This window comes from Mytilus edulis, chromosome 13 (assembly GCF_963676685.1).
Source record: "Mytilus edulis chromosome 13, xbMytEdul2.2, whole genome shotgun sequence".
NCBI classification, from domain to species: Eukaryota; Metazoa; Mollusca; class Bivalvia; order Mytilida; family Mytilidae; genus Mytilus; species Mytilus edulis.
The window spans coordinates 14,951,596-14,972,766 of NC_092356.1; the positions used below are offsets into that span (position 1 = coordinate 14,951,596).

At 33.7% G+C, this 21,171-nt stretch overlaps 1 protein-coding gene across 2 annotated transcripts in view; it reads right to left on the reverse strand.

Annotated features, from left to right (window-relative positions):
* LOC139501535 (basement membrane-specific heparan sulfate proteoglycan core protein-like) overlaps window positions 1-21,171 on the reverse strand; it is a 182,659-nt gene that overhangs the window by 12,926 nt on the left and 148,562 nt on the right. For both annotated transcript variants that reach the window (XM_071290646.1, XM_071290645.1), the window contains 12 exons: window positions 21,015-21,150; window positions 17,666-17,910; window positions 15,796-15,984; window positions 13,342-13,491; window positions 9,740-9,958; window positions 8,446-8,538; window positions 7,547-7,768; window positions 7,095-7,211; window positions 6,460-6,540; window positions 2,893-3,020; window positions 2,418-2,589; window positions 543-677 (listed from right to left, as the gene is read on the reverse strand). In XM_071290646.1, the coding sequence (XP_071146747.1) occupies window positions 543-677; window positions 2,418-2,589; window positions 2,893-3,020; window positions 6,460-6,540; window positions 7,095-7,211; window positions 7,547-7,768; window positions 8,446-8,538; window positions 9,740-9,958; window positions 13,342-13,491; window positions 15,796-15,984; window positions 17,666-17,910; window positions 21,015-21,150 (1,887 nt within the window). The remainder of the gene's footprint in view (window positions 1-542; window positions 678-2,417; window positions 2,590-2,892; window positions 3,021-6,459; window positions 6,541-7,094; window positions 7,212-7,546; window positions 7,769-8,445; window positions 8,539-9,739; window positions 9,959-13,341; window positions 13,492-15,795; window positions 15,985-17,665; window positions 17,911-21,014; window positions 21,151-21,171) is intronic.

Sequence of the window (21,171 nt, forward strand, 5' to 3'; positions counted from 1 at the left end):
AGTGCAGACTCCTTGGTTTTTTCTCTGTAATACAGGGTAAAATATTTTGCCCCATAACATGCATCCTCTTTTTATACAAGACTTCAAACGCATAAAAAAATGTCATTTACCAAAATTTAAGCCAGTTCTATGTCCCTTTTCTTTCAATTCAATACCCAAATTATACCAGTGCGAATACACATATAAAGTAAAAGTCTAAGTCAGCTTTTCCCCGCCATTTAAAAAAAAATCAAATATCTTGAAAAAGGAGCCCCATAACCGAGAAGTTTGACAAAAACATATTTTGATCAATAAGATGCTTGATTTCTCTTTTCTAAAAATAGTATGTAATTGAAATGTTCAGTTGATTTTTTTTAGAGTAAACTTCTCTAAGTGTTCTGTATCCCCTTTATACATTATCTTAAGACAACTCAAAACTGTTGTTTGGTAATAAACATTGACTGCTATTGAGCTATGATGTTACTAATTACACCATCCAATTAAAATTTACATAACATACCAAATTGCATTTGAACCTAATACTGTAGGTATAAAATACTTACTGCCTTCACAATGAACACCAATATAACCGAGTGGACAGTCACATCTGTATCCATCAGCAGTTATACTACATGGGGCGTTATTTTGACATGGCTGCTTGGTGATGCATACATTTATCTGGGTCTCACAATTCTTTCCTGGAAATAAAAACATCAAGTTTTTATATAGTTACTTTCTTGAGAGATAAACCATACTAAAGGGACATCCAAACTCATTTAATGAAGAAAAAAATACAACACTTTAAAAGGCAAAAAGTGAACAAAGATCAAAAGTCAAACAACAGTTTACAAAACACAACATAGAAAACCAAAGACTGAGCAATATGAACCCCACCCAAATACAGGGTGATAGAAGTTACATTGTAATTGAAGTTATTTATACAAAAGAACATTCAAACTATCGATTCTTCTTTTTTTCCATGTGAGGCCAAATATACTAAAAAAGTCAAAAGCATAAATGACATGTTAAAGCAACATTGTGATATGTTGATAGCTTGATTCAATGTTCACATGACAGGTGATGCAAAGCAGGAGACACTTCAATTACCCTGTCTTGTTCCTCTCACAGGGCATGTAAAGCAGGAGACACTTTTATTACCCTGTCTTGTTCCTTTCACAGGGCATGCAAAGCAGAAGACACTTTAATTACTCTGTCTTGTTCCTTTCACAGGGCATGTAAAGCAGGAGACACTTTAATTACCCTGTCTTGTTCCTCTCACAGGCCATGCAAAGCAGGAGACACTTTAATTACCCTGTCTTGTTCCTTTCACAGGGCATACAAAGCAGGAGACACTTTAATTACCTCGACTTGTTCCTTTCACAGGGCATGCAAAGTAGGAGACACTTTAATTACCCTGTCTTGTTCCTCTCACAGGGCATGCAAAGCAGGAGACACTTTAATTACCATGTCTTGTTCCTTTCACAGGGCATGCAAAGCAGAAGACACTTTAATTACTCTGTCTTGTTCCTCTCACAGGGCATGTAAAGCAGGAGACACTTTAATTACCCTGTCTTGTTCCTTTCACAGGGCATACAAAGCAGGAGACACTTTAATTACCTCGACTTGTTCCTTTCACAGGGCATGCAAAGTAGGAGACACTTTAAGTACCCTGTCTTGTTCCTCTCACAGGGCATGCAAAGCAGGAGACACTTTAATTACCCTGTCTTGTTCCTTTCACAGGGCATACAAAGCAGGAGACACTTTAATTACCTTGACTTGTTCCTTTCACAGGGCATGCAAAGTAGGAGACACTTTAATTACCCTGTCTTGTTCCTTTCACAGGGCATGAGCAGGAGACACTTTAATTACCCTGTCTTGTTCCTCTCACAGGGCATGGAACTCTGTTTACATTTTTTAGTTGTTTATTTTGATTTTAAGTTCTTTTAAAATAGATTTATAAGAATTGAAAATTGATTAACTACTTTTGTCTTGAAGAAGGTTCACAAAGGGTCATTATTGTTCTTACAATTCTTTGAAATCTAACTTCAGTATTAATGGTAAACACTTAAAATGACAAGATGTGCAAAAGTATCTGATACAAACTCTGATACATTATAACACTTAAGATATCATTATAACTTCACTAATACCAACTCTAACACATTATATGACTTATGATAGCTTCAATTTTTTGTATTCAATCAAAAAACAAAATTGCCAAAATAGCCTCATTTTGTTATCATAACCATAATAACCATAAAGTATAATGAGCAGCAGTTTTACTCAAAATGAGATTTTTTTTTGTTACAAAATGTCTAACACCTTTATATTGAGAAGTTATAGTTTGGGGTAAAGCTCTAACCAATAAAAGATTTAATTTTGCCAATGGTATCGAAAAATAGAAACTTCACAGAAAACTAAATCTTGAAATTCCTGACCTGTGAATTTTGTAGGACAAACACATCTGTACTCCAAAGATGAAAGTCTTTCACAAGTTCCACCATTCAAACATGGCCGACGATTACAGATGTTTCTCTCCCCACAATCTTGTACATTGTATGTCTCCACAGCTGAACCAATCAAATCTACTTGTTTGGAATTAATAGTTACCTGTTAAAATGAAGACAAAATAACAAAGTAAAAATATGTAATCAGATTTCTTGAAACACATAAACACTAGTGTTTTCTCTCAGAAATTTGTACTTTTTTTTTTATTATTTTGATTCAAACATTTTCAGCCCTTACATATATGGTAAAATCTAAATTTAAATTTAACAGAAAAATTTCAACATGAACTTGACAGGACCCTGATCACATAACAACTCATAATCTGAACTCTTGAACCCTGACCACAAGACAACTCACATTATAACCTCTTTACATGTATGTACCTCTGATCACATGACAACTCACCTCAGCCACACAGCCGACCAGACCATCAGTGATTCCAAGATTTTGTGGTAGTTTATTATCTGAGTCAGTTCCTCCAATATATAACATGGTTCTTAGATCCAAACCAATTGTAGTTCCAGGTGATGCAGCTAAAAATGAAGTCAAATAGTGTAAATGTCATTTTTAAAACAAATTGATTACCCTCCTTCTTTAATTGACATTTTAAAGGGAAGTTATTGACCATATGTTTTAAAATGAATCATTTGTACCTGTGTATATTAAAGAATGATTTAACATGTGAGATTGTATATTTTTTAAATTCCTTTTTATTTGAACCCCCCTTGTCTTGGCATTGTTAAACGATCTACAAAATGTCAAACTAGAACATTCCTGTCCTAGTGTCTGTGAAACATCTGAAATCTAAATTTCTAAATTAAACTTCATTTACTTTGCAAATATATATAATTCTTGTTTTTTAATATTAATAGAAACTAAGAAATATACTTCTGAAAATACGTTTTGTAACCATGCAAAGTTACCATTATATTTTAACAGTTAAAGTGAAAGATAAATTGAACAGATAACAATCAATACCTGAATTTTAAAAAATCTACCAACTATATTAGCCAACCAAGATTAAGCTAAAGACTTGAGATAAATGATAAAATGATCAATTTGAAGAGCAAGCAATGCACACCTGGTAGCTCAGCCTAATATCAAGAATGGTCAATATCAAATGAAGCTAAATGTTTATTGGTGTTTAATGCCACTTTCAGCACTCTTGTGCAATTTCGTGGCAGTCAGTTTTAATTGATGGGGTGAGCGGAGTCCCCAAAGAGAAAAACCAACCTATCTTAGGAAAACTGACAATCCTAGTCAAATAAGGTTGGTGTTGAGTGCATAGAGTGATCCTTTCTACTTGCAGGATCTCACTACCTCAATATTGACTAGCTAATGGCATAGCAGTTCAACTAAATAGACCAGTGAATAGAAGTTTTTCCCATATTGTACATTTATCTTTTGAGATTTAAATTTCACTGATGACATTTGATTGACATCTTATTTCTATTAAGGGGGAGACAAAAGTGAAGGATTGATTGGAGAAAATAAATGCCAAACCAAAACTCCCATGAAAATCGATATAATTAAATCCTGAATTCCCAAAGATAAAATGAACTTTCCCCAAACTCCCATATACTAAACAGATCAATCATAAATTCCCCCCAAAAATTCTTTCTAACTCTCATGAAACCAAAGAAGCAATAAAAATGCATAAAAATTATTTCTGCCAATTTTTATGAGTTCCACTGTTTGTAGCAGAACATATTATTGAAATTAAAACATAACAGATGTAAAGTGTCAGACTGAAGTCTTGCAGGGGCGGATCAAGCCATTTAAAAAAAAGGGGGGGTCCCAACCAAGGACAAATGGGTTCCAACCACATGTCCCTATTCAAATGCATTGATCGTCCAAAAAAAGGGGGGGTTCCAACCCCCGGATCCGCCACTGCTTTGGACCAAGTTAGCTAAAACAATTGATTACTGACTGAAACTTCCATCATTAGATTTGTAGGTTAAAATGTTAAATTTTGAAGAACAGAATGAAAAGGCAGACATCTATATTTTAAGTTAAAACTAAACTCTCATGACACCATGCAATGACAATCAATCTATTCATCAATTGGCCATTTCAAATTTTTCAGAGCATTCATCAAGCATTGGGATTAGTTTAGAACCTTCTAAGCAAATGGTACTCAACCAATCAAATTTTCAACAGCAGGCATCATGCATTGTGATTGGTTAAGAATTACCTACACAAATGACTTTCAATCATAGAATGCTATCATTATCATGTTTATGTATGCATGTGTCAGCATGTCAGATTTTTTTTTTTACTAACATTCTTGAGGAAAAATCATAAGATATCCTAATTTCAAAACATAGATTTAAACAGAAAAATATTCATTCTCATAAATTAAGCAATTCCTTATAGATGTGAAAGCTTTATATATACACTTTTGTCCAAGTTCCAAATATATAACTACACAAAATTTAAAAAAATCATTGAAAGTCATCATCTGATTACAGGTCAACATTAAGCTAGATTTGACACTATGTTTAATTGTAGAAAGAGATAATTTTATTTGATGTAATTGGTATGTACATGTGATTTGGTGCATATTTAAGAGGATATTCATCTCTTAGCTTGGAGCAATAGAGATATGACAGGTGTCACAAGTGGAGCAGGAGTTACTGCCCCTTGGAAATCATTTGAATTCAACCTTAGTTTTAAGTGTTGCCCAATCTTCAATTATCTCTGCAGTGAACTGTTTTTGTCACTCTTTTCTGATGATGAACTTTCATTGCTATTTTTAAACATTGAGTATGCTGCCAGTAATTTGCATTGCAAGCAGTAAAAGCAAGCTTCAATAAAGAAATAATGTTGAAAAAGTAATTGATATTTCATGACTTGAATTTACATGCACATTCAAATCTATTTCAGAAAGAAAAAAATCAGAACAAGACACAAAAAAATCAAAATTAAATAGTTAATATGCACATTCCAAATTATTTTTTGTTAACAATAAAGGTTTTTACATTGACGAGCAAAAATAAGGCCAACATATTTCTTATCAGGACAGTGTCATGATCCTGTTTAAGACCACACAAAATGTTAATTAAATTATTAAAAATCTCAAATGTAGCTAAAAACAAGACCTTTCATTTACTTCTTGGTGTGGGTTGGCAAAACTTTATTTTTTTTTATTTATTGAAACCTTTTCTAACAAACAAAATCTACTCTGTAATCTTTTTTCCTTTTCGATTTCTTTTTCTTAGTAATATCATGATTTTTTTCTCCTTCCAGACAAAAAAACCCCCACAACATTATGGGACATTCTTAAAATATCAACTTATCTTTAAGTTACTAAATATATGTATACTTAACGGCTAGTCAATATTGTTTCTATATTTTAAACCCTACCCATGCATTTTCAATATTCAAGTTAGAACGGCCTACTTAAAAGGAATCTTCCTTTTACATGCAAAAATCTAAAATTAAATGATAATGATTTATGATGTTGATTCTAATGATAAAACTAAGCTCATCATAATGAAAAAACCCACACCAAGTTAAAATACTGGTCTCCAAAGACAAAGATAAGCATACAAGCAGTACGAAAACACCATTGAAAATTCGATATCTGTTAAAAAAATCCAAGAGAACATTTTACTTTATTAAACAAACAATTTTTTCTATTGCACATAATTTTTTGACAGATTTTATTTGAAGGTAACTGTTTTCAATTCAAAACAACAACCAATGCTGGTTGACAGCTTATTTGTCAAGGCAATTCAGACCTTCATTTCCCATAAAATCTTTTGACTAAAATTGATGGTTAATATAGAATTGTTGGCAACGTAGGATAAATTTTGGTCCCAAGATTTTTTTTGTCAAACTCAGGTCTGTACCATAGAAACATAAAAGTTATTCTACATTCTCTAATTTTTGTTTAAAAGTAAAATGAGGAATTTTCAATAGGTTTTTTATACTACTTTTAAAAAAACAGATATCAAGCAGTGCCTATACCTCTTCTGTAACGATAACGTCTCAACAGATGGTAGTTGTAGTAATTTCTATATCTATTGTTGTAGTAACTCCATGGCCAAACTGAGGGCAATAAAAGTCACAATTATCAACCATTAGTTGCTTAGCAACCAAGGTCAAAACAAAAACATTGTATAAAAAAATCACCAATTGACTCAACTAAGGGCAATTAAGGTCTCATTTATCAAAGGTCAAAACAAAAAAATGTATTGAAAACTATCATCAATCAACTCAACTGAGGAAAAATTAAGTCACAATTATCAACCATAAGTTGCTTAGCAACCATGACCAAAAAAAATATATCGAGATACGATTGGCTAGGCAATTTAATTACAAAATTGAGTTGAAAAATTATCTAAAATTGAATATTTCGATGCATTTCAGTGGTATTTGAGATAAATATCTTTTAATTAGAAGATACTATAGAGAAAATCATTTCTAAAATTAAAAAAAAAGTCTAAATATCAGCAGATAAGAAGTTTGAATCTGAGTCAAACAGATAAAAATTTTAAGAAAAAGAAACCATTTTCACTTCAAACACATATCTCAAAATTGCAAAATTTGGACTTCAAACATTCACACTCCCCTAAACCTCAAAATTAGGTATAATATCTCACCTTTGACAGGCTCTTCATCATTAACAACAAGTGTTCCTTCCTGTCCTTGCTTAGAAGCAACAACCTTGACCCATTCATTGACTGTTAGCCTGCGTCTACTGCTGAGAACTGCTGGGCCTGAAATGAAATTGAATGCTTTTCTTTTTAAATATGCATGAGAAGTTTAATAACAAATTTGAAAACTAATAATCTTTGCTGACATGCGATACACATGAATATTTTACATATACTTTATCTTAGACATGTTTGTGATATTTTATTGTTACCGAAAAATTTCTACCTAAAGGAGATATAATTTGACTTACCTGAGCCAGTTTTGTATCTGAACTCCAGATATCATTTCCCAGAGTCAACAAGATATCTAGTTCTGACTTACCTGAGCCAGTCTTGTATCTGAACTCAGATATCCATTCCTGGAGCCAATGAGATAAATGTCTCATATTTTAACTTACCTGAGCCAGTATTGTATCTGAACTCCAGATATCCATTCCTTAGAGCCAAAGAGACATAATCTCCGATTCCATCATTACTTTGAGCACTATACAAAACAATTCCATTCTCCAGACTGTGTGGTTTAAATTCTAATTCTATCTTCATTTCAAACTTAGCTCCTTGTACAGCAGCGTAGGCAGCAAAAGAAGTCTTGTTGAATCTTGGAATGTTGATTCTTCCAACTGAAATATAGTTAAATAATCTTAATAGGTTGGTGCATAACACTCTAGGGAGATAACTCTGTAAAAATCAGATGAATGTTTAAATTCCATTCTATTATTAAGGAAGTATTGAGCTTCTCAATGATCAAAATTAGTGTTTGTCAAACTGCTTTATGTATAACCAATGAAATATTTCCATTGCAGTGTGTGGTTCAATTATTATCATTTTTTTTATATATTTTTGTCAAAGGCCCAAAGTAAATATTTTGTCCAAATATTAAGAAAAGTAAACAAGTCAAATTTATTTTAGTCAAGGTGATTGGTACCACCTTAATATAAGACATGTCCATGTGTGTCTGAATAGAGTCAACATCCATGGAATCTTAAAATAAAAAATTATATAACTTGAATAAAAATGATTAATATTTTGGTGTTTGGATGTACATATAATACCTACAGGCTGTTTCAAAAATTATTGATATTGGTGGGAGAATAGCAGGCACTTAAATTAATTAATAGTTGGAAGTTATGATTTCCTTAGAATTTAGAATTATTGATTTCATTTTTTTTAAATACATTATCCATGCATCTATAAACATTTTCTATTCTATGGAAAATTTTAATTTTTCATTCACCAAAACCAATGAAATGCCAGTAAATTGATATCATACTACCAGGGCAATAATATTAATATTCACCTGTCAGACAACCAGGTCCAGAACTTTCCATTGGACAAATACAAGTGAACCCATTAGGTAGGTTACGGCAACGTCCAGCTGGTCCACAGGCACCTGTAAAGGATAAATATATTTTGAAATCCTAAACATTCATGATTCAATCATTCCTGGTGTTTAACACCACTAAGAGCACACTAACCTGTATTATGGCAGCCATAAAGGTGGAGGAATCTGAAGTACCAGAAGAGGAATATTAACTGGTAATCCAAGTCAATTGGTGGAGGAATCTGTAGTACCAGAAGAGGAATATTAACTGGCAATGGAGTACCAGAAGAGGAATATTAACTGGCAAAGGAGTACCAGAAGAGGAATATTAACTGGCAAAGGAGTACCAGAAGAGGAATATTAACTGGCAAAGGAGTACCAGAAGAGGAATATTAACTGGTAATCCAAGTCAATATTTTTGTCAAACGCACCTTGCCAAAAGGGAGGTTTGAACTCACAAACGTAGACACAATTTATTACCTGGATAACATCTCTGTCCCTGTTGGTCACATTGAGTCAGACAGTGACTCCCAAACACAATATAGACACAATTTATTACCTGGATAACATCTCTGTCCCTGTTGGTCCCATTGAGTCAAACATTGACTCCCCAACACAACATAGACACAATTTATTACCTGGATATCATCTCTGTCCCTGTTGGTCACATTGAGTCAGACAGTGATTCCCTAACACAACATAGACACAATTCGTTACCTGGATAACATCTCTGTCCCTGTTGGTCACATTGAGTCAAACATTGACTCCCCAACACAACATAGACACAATTTATTACCTGGATAACATCTCTGTCCCTGTTGGTCACATTGAGTCAGACAGTGATTCCCCAACACAACATAGACACAATTCGTTACCTGGATAACATCTCTGTCCCTGTTGGTCCCATTGAGTCAAACATTGACTCCCCAACACAACATAGACACAATTTATTACCTGGATATCATCTCTGTCCCTGTTGGTCACATTGAGTCAGACAGTGATTCCCCAACACAACATAGACACAATTCGTTACCTGGATAACATCTCTGTCCCTGTTGGTCCCATTGAGTCAAACATTGACTCCCCAACACAACATAGACACAATTTATTACCTGGATAACATCTCTGTCCCTGTTGGTCACATTGAGCCAGACAGTGACTCCCTAACACAACATAGACACAATTTATTACCTGGATAACATCTCTGTCCCTGTTGGTCACATTGAGTCAGACAGTGACTCCCCAACACAACATAGACATAATTCATTACCTGGATAACATCTCTGTCCCTGTTGGTCACATCTCTCCCCTGTAAATCCTTGAGGACAGACACATCTGAATCCATCTCCTGAATTAGCAGGAGTACACCTAGCTCCATTCATACATGGTCTGTTCTGACAGGCATCATACATCTCTATACCTTCTAAAGTAACAGCATCAGCTCCCAAGTTTAAGTTATCACCATTTCTTTCAACCTGGCTAATGGCACCTGCAAAACAATCAAATACCTTTTACAAAAAATTATGAATAAAACCTCTGTCAGCAACTTTTGGGAATATAACATTGGCCAATTTGTTTAAAAAGCCTATAAGAGAAAGGAGCTGGAGAACCTAAAAGAAAAACTGGACTTTTGACTTTCCCAGGACATGCAATCCTTGTAAATTAACTGGAATACTCCATAACATTGTCATACAAGTGTTTCTTATATTGATGCCCTGGGGGATTAAGGGTCAAAACTCTAATTTGGCTTTAAAATTAGAAAGATCTTATTATAGGGAACATGTGTACTAAGTTTAAAGTTGATTGGACTTCAACTTCATCAAAAACTACTTTGACCAAAAACTTTAACCTGAAGCCAGACAGACGGACGAAGGAGCGATCAGATAAATGGACCCAGTGACCAGAAAACATAATGCCCCTCTACTGTCTTTGTGGGGGCAAAACATACCAATAAGTCAATGAAAACAAGAGGCTCTCAAGAGCCTGAATCGCTCACCTTAATTCTTTTGGTTAAATCTCTCATCAATGATTATTTTGGCTTTTCAATTTATTTAAATGTTTTTTGGATCGTCCTATTTTCTTCAAAAGCCAAAAAAAATAATCATTTTCTCCTTTGTTCTATTTTAGCCATAGGAGTTATGTTTCTTGACATACAAGGAAATAAAATATAAAATTTATACTCGATACTCTGAAACTCATTTAGCCTAAGTTTGGCTGAAATTGATACAGCAGTTTCAAAGGAGAAGATTTTTTAAAGTAAGTCAACATGATGAACAAATTGTGAAAAAAGTCTTTAAAGGGCAATAACTCCTTAAGGGGTCAATTGACAATTTTGGTCAAATTGACTTAATTGAAGATCTTACTTTGCTTAACATTATTGCTGTTTACAGTTTATTTCTATCTATAATTATATTCAAGATAATAAACAAAAACAGCAAAATTTCCTTAAAATTATCAATTCAGGGGCAGCAACCCAACAACAGGTTGTCTGATTCATCTGAAAATTTCAGGGCAGATAGATCTTGACCTGATTAACAATAATATCCCATGTCAGATTTGCTCTAAATGCTTTGGTTTTTGAGTTATAAGCCAAAAACTGCATTTGACCCCTATGTTCTATTTTTAGCAATGGCGACCATGTTTGTTGATAGATCACAACTTCGGATACAATTTACAAACTAAATACCCTAAGGAACATTCAGTTAAAGTTTGGAAGTATTTGGCCCAGTAGTTTCAGAGGAGAAGATTTTTGTAAAAGATTACTAAGATTTACGAAAAATGGTTAAAAATTGGGTATAAAGGGCAATAACTCCTAAAGGGGTCAACTGACCATTTCCGTCATGTTGACTTATTTGTAAATCTTACTTTGCTGAACATTATTGCTGTTTACAGTTTATCTCTATCTATAATAATATTCAAGATAATAACCAAAAACAGCAAAATTTCTTTAAAATTACCAATTCAGGGGCAGTAACCCAACAACAGGTTGTCTGATTCATCTGAAAATTTCAGGGCAGATAGATTTTGACCTGATAAACAATATTACCCATGTCAGATTTGCTCTAAATGCTTTGGTTTTTGAGTTATAAGCCAAAAACTGCATTTGACCCCTATGTTCTATTTTTAGCAATGGCGACCATGTTTGTTGATAGATCACAACTTCGGATACAATTTACAAACTAAATACCCTAAGGAACATTCAGTTAAAGTTTGGAAGTATTTGGCCCAGTAGTTTCAGAGGAGAACATTTTTGTAAAAGATTACTAAGATTTACGAAAAATGGTTAAAAATTGACTATAAAGGGCAATAACTCCTAAAGGGGTCAACTGACCATTTCCGTCATGTTGACTTATTTGTAAATCTTACTTTGCTGAACATTATTGCTGTTTACAGTTTATCTCTATCTATAATAATATTCAAGATAATAACCAAAAACAGCAAAATTTCTTTAAAATTACAAATTCAGGGGCAGTAACCCAACAACAGGTTGTCTGATTCATCTGAAAATTTCAGGGCAGATAGATCTTGACCTGATAAACAATATTACCCATGTCAGATTTGCTCTAAATGCTTTGGTTTTTGAGTTATAAGCCAAAAACTGCATTTGACCCCTATGTTCTATTTTTAGCAATGGCGACCATGTTTGTTGATAGATCACAACTTCGGATACAATTTACAAACTAAATACCCTAAGGAACATTCAGTTAAAGTTTGGAAGTATTTGGCCCAGTAGTTTCAGAGGAGAACATTTTTGTAAAAGATTACTAAGATTTACGAAAAATGGTTAAAAATTGACTATAAAGGGCAATAACTCCTAAAGGGGTCAACTGACCATTTCCGTCATGTTGACTTATTTGTAAATCTTACTTTGCTGAACATTATTGCTGTTTACAGTTTATCTCTATCTATAATAATATTCAAGATAATAACCAAAAACAGCAAAATTTCTTTAAAATTACAAATTCAGGGGCAGTAACCCAACAACAGGTTGTCTGATTCATCTGAAAATTTCAGGGCAGATAGATCTTGACCTGATGAACAATATTACCCATGTCAGATTTGCTCTAAATGCTTTGGTTTTTGAGTTATAAGCCAAAAACTGCATTTGACCCCTATGTTCTATTTTTAGCAATGGCGACCATGTTTGTTGATAGATCACAACTTCTGATACAATTTACAAACTAAATACCCTAAGGAACATTCAGTTAAAGTTTGGAAGTATTTGGCCCAGTAGTTTCAGAGGAGAAGATTTTTGTAAAAGATTACTAAGATTTACGAAAAATGGTTAAAAATTGACTATAAAGGGCAATAACTCCTAAAGGGGTCAACTGACCATTTCCGTCATGTTGACTTATTTGTAAATCTTACTTTGCTGAACATTATTGCTGTTTACAGTTTATCTCTATCTATAATAATATTCAAGATAATAACCAAAAACAGCAAAATTTCTTTAAAATTACAAATTCAGGGGCAGTAACCCAACAACAGGTTGTCTGATTCATCTGAAAATTTCAGGGCAGATAGATCTTGACCTGATAAACAATATTACCCATGTCAGATTTGCTCTAAATGCTTTGGTTTTTGAGTTATAAGCCAAAAACTGCATTTGACCCCTATGTTCTATTTTTAGCAATGGCGACCATGTTTGTTGATAGATCACAACTTCGGATACAATTTACAAACTAAATACCCTAAGGAACATTCAGTTAAAGTTTGGAAGTATTTGGCCCAGTAGTTTCAGAGGAGAAGATTCTTGAAATAGTTTACGACGACGACAGACGACGACAGACGACGGACGCCAAGTGATGGCATAAGCTCACTTGTCCCTTCGGGACAGGTGAGCTAAAAAACTAAATATAAATTTGACATTACCTACAAATCCTGTGGTATATCTGGCTGGCTGTGGTATCTTACTATAGTCTGGAACACCACCTAAGTACATGTCTTGTGTGAGGTCCAGACCCTGGAATCGGCCAGGAGTTTCTCCAATGTATTTCTGTTTCTCATTGACAGTTAAAGTACCTGTGATGTGATAGAAAATAAAAATATACTACATGAACAACAGACAAAAAACCAAGCGATCTTACTCTATTTTTCTTCTGATAAACAGAGAGGTCATCACTAGACATCACTTCAATTGTAAAATGGCTTCTAATACCGGAATTTGAGCAGAATTCCTTACAGTATCTGTCATGCTACTAATACAGCTATGTCGCCAGTACTTACTGTTAACTTTGCAACGTTTTATTATTGCAGTGTAAGCCATGGCATAGTCTGGCAAAAATTAAAAGTTATCATAGTAAATCTATTTGAATACAAGACAGTAGTAACTTTCTGATAATGTTGTAATATAGGGTTATTGCATGAATATTGGGGAATATCGTCCCAAGTAGAATTTTATATCGCACGAGCTTGTGAGTGCAATATATGTTCTGCGAGGGACAATATTCCCCAATATTCATGCAATAACCCTTTTATTGTAAAGCAATATGATATTGGAAAGTAACGAGGTGCTCTGCAGGGGCTTTATACGACCGCAGAGGTCGAACCCTGAACAGTTGGGGCAAGTATGGACAAAGCATTCAAGCTTGATTCAGCTCTGAATTTGGATTGTGATCAAATTTTTGACATTATATGGGTTTTTTACACACAAAAAAATGTCAAGATCTTACAAATCAATTAAAGATTTCTTCTTCAAACTTATTTAAATTTAAAATTAAATAGTTGACACAGCATAGGTTTCTGACACAGAATGAATGTGGTCTAATGAACTTAAAATTTATTTTTTTTTGCCTTTGAGCAATTCACTATGCTGTTGAATATTAATCCTCTCAAAAAAATGTTTGAGGAAATTTTCTTTTTATTTATGAAATCTGAAATGAGAAAAATTGAACCCCCCTCCCCACCCCAATTTTTTTTTCACATCCCCCTTTCCCTAATTCCAAAACTGATCTCAATCCAAATTTCTAATGGAGTTTGCTACAATAACTACTCATTTAAATACATCATAAAATATTAAAATGTAAAAAAAGTGCTTGTTATGGTAAAGATTGTTTTAATTTATCAGTTGGTAGTAAAAGTGAATATACATTTTCAATTTTTGCGGTCGTTTAAAAATTGGTTTAAAGTAAGATTTTGTCGTTGATGACGTCATGATTTTTTGAAGATTTATTGCACTAGTGCAATTTTAGAATTTATTGCACGCTAACTTTTAGTAACTTTCTGTGGGAAATATTATATTGCTATGCAATAATATCTTTTATTTCCATTGAATCCTTTTATTATTTTTCATGATTAACTTCAAACATGCCCAAAACCAATTTGTATTTTGCAAATCACTGCAAAAGGTCGTTCTTTTACCAACAAACCATTGATTGATGATTGATTGCATGTGTTCATCGAATCATAAATTAATATATACATTTCATATTTGATACTTACTGTGGAAATTTCCATTCAAAAGTAGCATAAGAAAAATAAGAATGATATCTTTTTCATAATCATAAGAAATTACACATCTTATTCTCTAAGAACAAGTTAATAAATAAAAAAATATCAATAACAAGGACCCTAAAACACATGTAAATAATACAAATAAACAAAATATACTACCACAACTTTATTTGTCATTATTTGTTTGCCTAAAAATACATATTATCGATTTATTGTTCCTAATGCTAAATGTCCAGTGGAAAATATTGGGAAAATATATCAAAACAATCATCCTTTATAAACCTCCCAATTTTCTGATAATTGATTATACATGTATTGTTTTTTGTTTTTTGTAAAATGAATCAATTATGTTTTATTCATTATAGCCAATTATTTTTTATCCATAGCGTAGATGTTTTTTCGCTGCATATTGTCAAATACTTTTTTTTGGGGGGGGATTCGTTTATCTAATTTTTTTTTTTAACAAAATTTTATTTATCCCGGGGTGAACAAGGGTGGGGTGTTATTTACCCTGGGGTAATTAACCAGTCAGATTGTAGTATTTTTGCTGCATAAAAAATAAAATAAAATATCCACGAAAATGCAGGTTTTTCTCAATCCCTGAAAATTGGTACCCACAAAAATAAATGAATCCACAGTACTTATTTTCATAAAGTATTTTTGCCAGTCATATCACAAAAATTAAATTTCTACTAAAATGTGCATTTTTTTCCTAAATCTGCAAAATTTGGTATCATAAATAATAAATGAATCGACAGTATTTAATAAGAAATGACAAAAAAAAAACTGTTTTCCGAGGCTTTTTTCAGGATTGTATAACAGAGAAAATATAAAATGATTTTATCAATTAAATGTTTATAAATAACAACTGACCAGCTTTCCTGTTTCTCTCTAGTCTGACTGTGTGCCATTGGTTCAGGTCCAAGGTCTCATTACCCTGAATGATGGCTGGTCCCGATCCTACATCAAAGGTGAATTCTGGGTAACCTTCTCTCAACCCAAAGCAGACGTAATCTCCACCTCCTCTCTGGAAGTCATCATTACCATTGTACAAAACTAAACCTGTCAAATGCAATAAAATACAATTTATCTTTACTAAAGCTAAATATTAGATTCTCTTGTGTTACAAAACTAGAGGCTCTAAAGAGCCTGTGTCGCTCACCTTGGTCTATGTGCATATTAAACAAAGGACACAAATGGATTCATGACAAAATTGTATTTTGGTGATGGTGATGTGTTTGAAGTTCTTTCTTTACTGAACGATTTTGCTTCTTACAATTATATCTATAATGAACTTTGCCCATTAGTAACAGAGAACTATATTTGGTAAAAATTTACATAAATTTACCAAATTAATGAAAATTGTTAAAAATTGACTATAAAGGGCAATAACTCCTTAAGGGGTCAACTGACCATTTTGGTCATGTTGACTTATTTGTAGATCTTACTTTGCTGAACATTATTGCTGTTTACAATTTATCTCTATCTATAATAATATTCAAGATAATAACCAAAAACAGCAAAATTTCCTCAAAATTACCAACTCAGGGGCAGCAACCCAACAACCGATTGACCGATTCATCTGAAAATTTCAGGGCAGATAGATCTTGACCTGATAAACATTTTTATTCCATGTCAGATTCCTCAAAATGCTTTGGTTTTTGAGTTATAAGCCAAAAACTGCATTTTACCCCTATGTTCTATTTTTAGCGGTGGCGGCCATCTTGGTTGGTTGACCAGGTCATGCCACACATTTTTTAAACTAGATACCCCAAAGATGATTGTGGCCAAGTTTGGATTAATTTGGCCCAGTAGTTTCAGAGGAGAAGATTTTTGTAAAAGATTACTTTAATTTACGAAAAATGGTTAAAAATTGACTATAAAGGGCAATAACTCCTAAACGGGTCAACTGACCATTTTGGTCATGTTGACTTATTTGTAGATCTTACTTTGCTGAACATTATTGCTGTTTACAGATTATTTCTATCTATAATAATATTCAAGATAATAACCAAAAACAGCAAAATTTCCTCAAAATTACCAATTCAGGGGCAGCAACCCAACAACGGGTTGTCCGATTCATCTGAAAATTGCAGGGCAGATAGATCTTGACCTGATGAACAATTTTACCCCATGTCAGATTTGCTCTAAATGCTTTGGTTTTTGAGTTATAAGCCAAAAACTGCATTTTACCCCTATGTTCTATTTTTAGCCATGGCGGCCATCTTGGTTGGTTGACCGGGTCACCAGACACATTTTTTAAACTAGATACCCCAATGATGATTGTGGCCAAGTTTGGTTAAATTTGGCCCAGTAGTTTCAGAGGAGAAGATTTTTGTAAAAGTTAACGACGCCAGACGACGACGGACGACGGACGACAGACGACGGACGACAGACGACGGACGCCGGACGCCGGACGCCAAGTGCTGAGAAAAGCTCACTTGGCCCTTTGGGCCAGGTGAGCTAAAAATTGGAAGATAAATACCTATCTAAATTTTAATGAATTCAGGAAAATATTTTCAAAAGCTTACAATACTTTTCATCTTTACTAATCAAAATTTTAAAGATTTTTTCTTGTTTCAATATCTTGGAAGATAAATGCCTGAATTTCAGAATCATGCACATTCTGGGAAATATTTTCAAAAGCTTACACCAAAACGTTTGAAAGAACTAAACAACTCTTGACTGAACCTCAATATGTCTCTATTTTAGCACCTCATTAATGAATATATTCTGCACTTACCATCAGTTGCCTCTGGTTTTAGTCTAAGCAGGATATCAAAGTCCAGATAAACATCATTCATTGGTGGATAAGTTATATAGGAAACTGGGTTCTGTGGGAAGTAGGGTACCAGATCTCCAACAACAAGTTCCATTGGTTGTTCAATCTTTCCAAGCTCATTACCAGCACTACAGACATACATGCCAGCGTCATCGGGGTTTACCTTGGGTATTGTCAGACGACCATCCTTCTCCACTGTATATTCGCTAAAATTGAAAACAAACAATTTCTTTTCAAATATTTGGTATTTCATCGCTTTTATTTATTTATTCACATACCTTGCAATTGATTCAAACAAACATTTTGAGAGTATTGCATGTCAATACATAGAACCCTACAAGGTAAAAATTTATCCGTAATTACTAATACAATGTCATTTAAAAATCTTTTAATACATGAGTTATCTCTCTTTGTACAGATATATGGTTTAATATAGTACTCTAACATAAGATATGGACCATAACTCTTAAACAAATTCTCGGACTGGCACAACATTCGAACTTGATCTATTACTTGTCATGAGAAAACTATATACCAAATATCAAATAAATATCTTTCAGAACAAAGAAAAAAGTGTGGAAAACTGATTTGCCAGACAGACAGATGGACAAACAGACAGACAGACAGCTGGACGGAGTCCAAACCTAAAGTCCCCTTCGACCTTGACTTAAAACCTTTTCTGTTGTCTTGAACTGCTTGAAGTGATGTAAGGGGGTCTTTAATTTATTTGCACAGATGATTTTGTGTACAAGATCTTTCGGTATAGGTAATACATGATTCTGAATGTTTAATGAAGTACACAGGCTTGTTCATATTGTATACATCTTTTGGCTAAACCATGAAATCTGTTATCCACAAAAAAAGAATTCTCCACAAACCACGATTTAGTATCCAAGAAACAAATAATTCCACAGCATGTGAAATCAGGTTGTAAGTGTAGAAAAAGAACCTATAGTTTTCATGGCAACCACTCCCTCACATAGTTTTTAAAGTACTAAAAACAAACTTCTGTATTTGTCCATCATTTCTGTACCATGTGAAACCAGATTGTGCATATCATATGGTTTCACATAACATTGTAAAAATAAAACTGAAGAGCTGGAAACCATCTGCTAACATAGTTGTAGAAGTAAACAAACAAACCTTGACATTTGTCCAACTTTTCTGTACCATGTAATATCAGGTTGTGTGTATCATATGGCATCACATGGCATAGTCAAAATAAAATCAGAGATATCAACTTCTGCTGACATAAGTTATGAAAAAGCAAAAAGAAAACTTGACATTTCTCCATTTTTTCTGTACGATGTGACATCAGGTTATGCGTGTCATTTGGCATCACATGGAATTATCTTAATGGAACATAGAGCTGGTAACCCCTTGCTTACATAGTAATAGAATTAAAAAAAAATACTTGGCATTTTCCATCCTTTCTGTACGATGTGATATCAGGTTGTGAACACCATATGACATTGCAACTAGAGGCTCTAAAGAGCCTGTGTCGCTCACCTTGGTCTATGTGAATATTAAACAATGGACACAGATGGATTCATGACAAAATTGTGTTTTGGTGATGGTGATGTGTTTGTAGATCTTACTTTACTAAACATTCTTGCTGCTTACAATTATCTCTATCTATAACAGTACTTTCTGTGGAAAATGTTATTGAAAATCTTCAAATTTTAAGAAAATTGTTAAAAATTGACTATGAAGGGCAATAACTCCTTAGTGGGTCAATTGACTATTTTGGTCATACTGACTTATTTTTAGTTCTTACTTTGCTGTACATTATTGCTGTTTACAGTTTATCTCTATCTATAATAATATTCAAGATAATAACAAAAAAACAGCAAAATGTCCTCAAAATTACCAATTCAGGGGCAGCAACCTAACAACCGATTATCCGATTCATCTGAAAATTCCAGGGCAGATAGATCATGACCTGATCAACAATTTTACCTCCTCTCAGATTTGCTCTAAATGCTTTGGTTTTTGAGTTATAAGCCAAAAACTGCATTTTACCCCCATGTTCTATTTTTAGCCATGGCGGCCATCTTGGTTTGTTGGCCAAGTTACCGGACACATTTTTTTAACTACATACCCCAATGATGATTATGGCCAAGTTTGGTTAAATTTGGCCCAGTAGTTTCAGAGGAGAAGATTTTTCTAAAAGATTACTAAGATTTACGAAAAATGGTTAAAAATTGACTATAAAGGGCAATAACTCCTAAAGTGGTAAACTGACCATTTTGGTAATGTTGACTTATTTGAAGATCTTACTTTGCTGAACATTATTGCTGTTTACAGTTTATCTCTATCTATAATAATATTCAAGATAATAACCAAAAACAGCAAAATTTCCTTAAAATTACCATTTCAGGGGCAGCAACCCAACAACGGAATGTCCGATTCATCTGAAAATTTCAGGGCAGATAGATCTTGACCTGATGAACAATTTAACTCAGTCAGATTTGCTCTTAATGCTTTGATTTTGAGTTATAAGCCAAAAACTGCATTTTACCCCCATGTTCTATTTTTAGCCATGGCGGCCATCTTGGTTGGTTGGCCGGGTCACCGGACACATTTTTTTAAATAGATACCCCAATGATGATTATGGCCAAGTTTGGTTAAATTTGGCCAAGCAGTTTCAGAGGAGAAGATTTTTCTAAAAGATTACCAAGATTTACGAAAAATGGTTAAAAATTGACTATAAAGGGCAATAACTCCTAAAGTGGTCAACTGACCATTTTGGTCATGTTGACTTATTTGTAGATCTTACTTTGCTGAACATTATTGCAGTTCACAGTTTATCTCTATCTATAATAAAATTCAAGATAATAACCAAAAACAGCAAATTTTCTTAAAATTACCAATTCAGGGGCAGCAACCTAACAACGGGTTATCCGATTCATCGGAAAATTTCAGGGCAGATAGATTTTGACCTGATTAACAATTTTACCCCGTCAGATTTGCTCTAAATGCTTTGGTTTTTGAGTTATATGCCAAAAACTGCATTTTACCCCTATGGTCTATTTTTAGCCATGGCAGCCATCTTGGTTGGTTGGCCGGGCCACCGGACACATTTCTTAAACTAGATACCCCAATGATGATTGTGGCCAAGTTTGGTTAAATTTGGCCCAGTAGTTTCAGAGGAGAAGATTTTTGTAAAAGTTAACGCAGGACGACGACGCCGGACGCCAAATGATGAGAAAAGCTCACTTGGCCTTTCGGCCAGGTGAGCTAAAAATAAAACCTAGAGCTGGTAACCACCTGCTTACATAGTAATAAAAGTACATGTACCAATACAAACCTTGGCATTTGTCCATCTTTTCGGTACCATGTGATATCAGGTTGTGGATATCCTACAGCCTCACATGACATGGATGCCTTAGATCCCAGAGCTGCTGTCATGGAGTCAGCCTGACTTCCTGATATTATAGGACGGGCTACAACATATTTAATAAGTA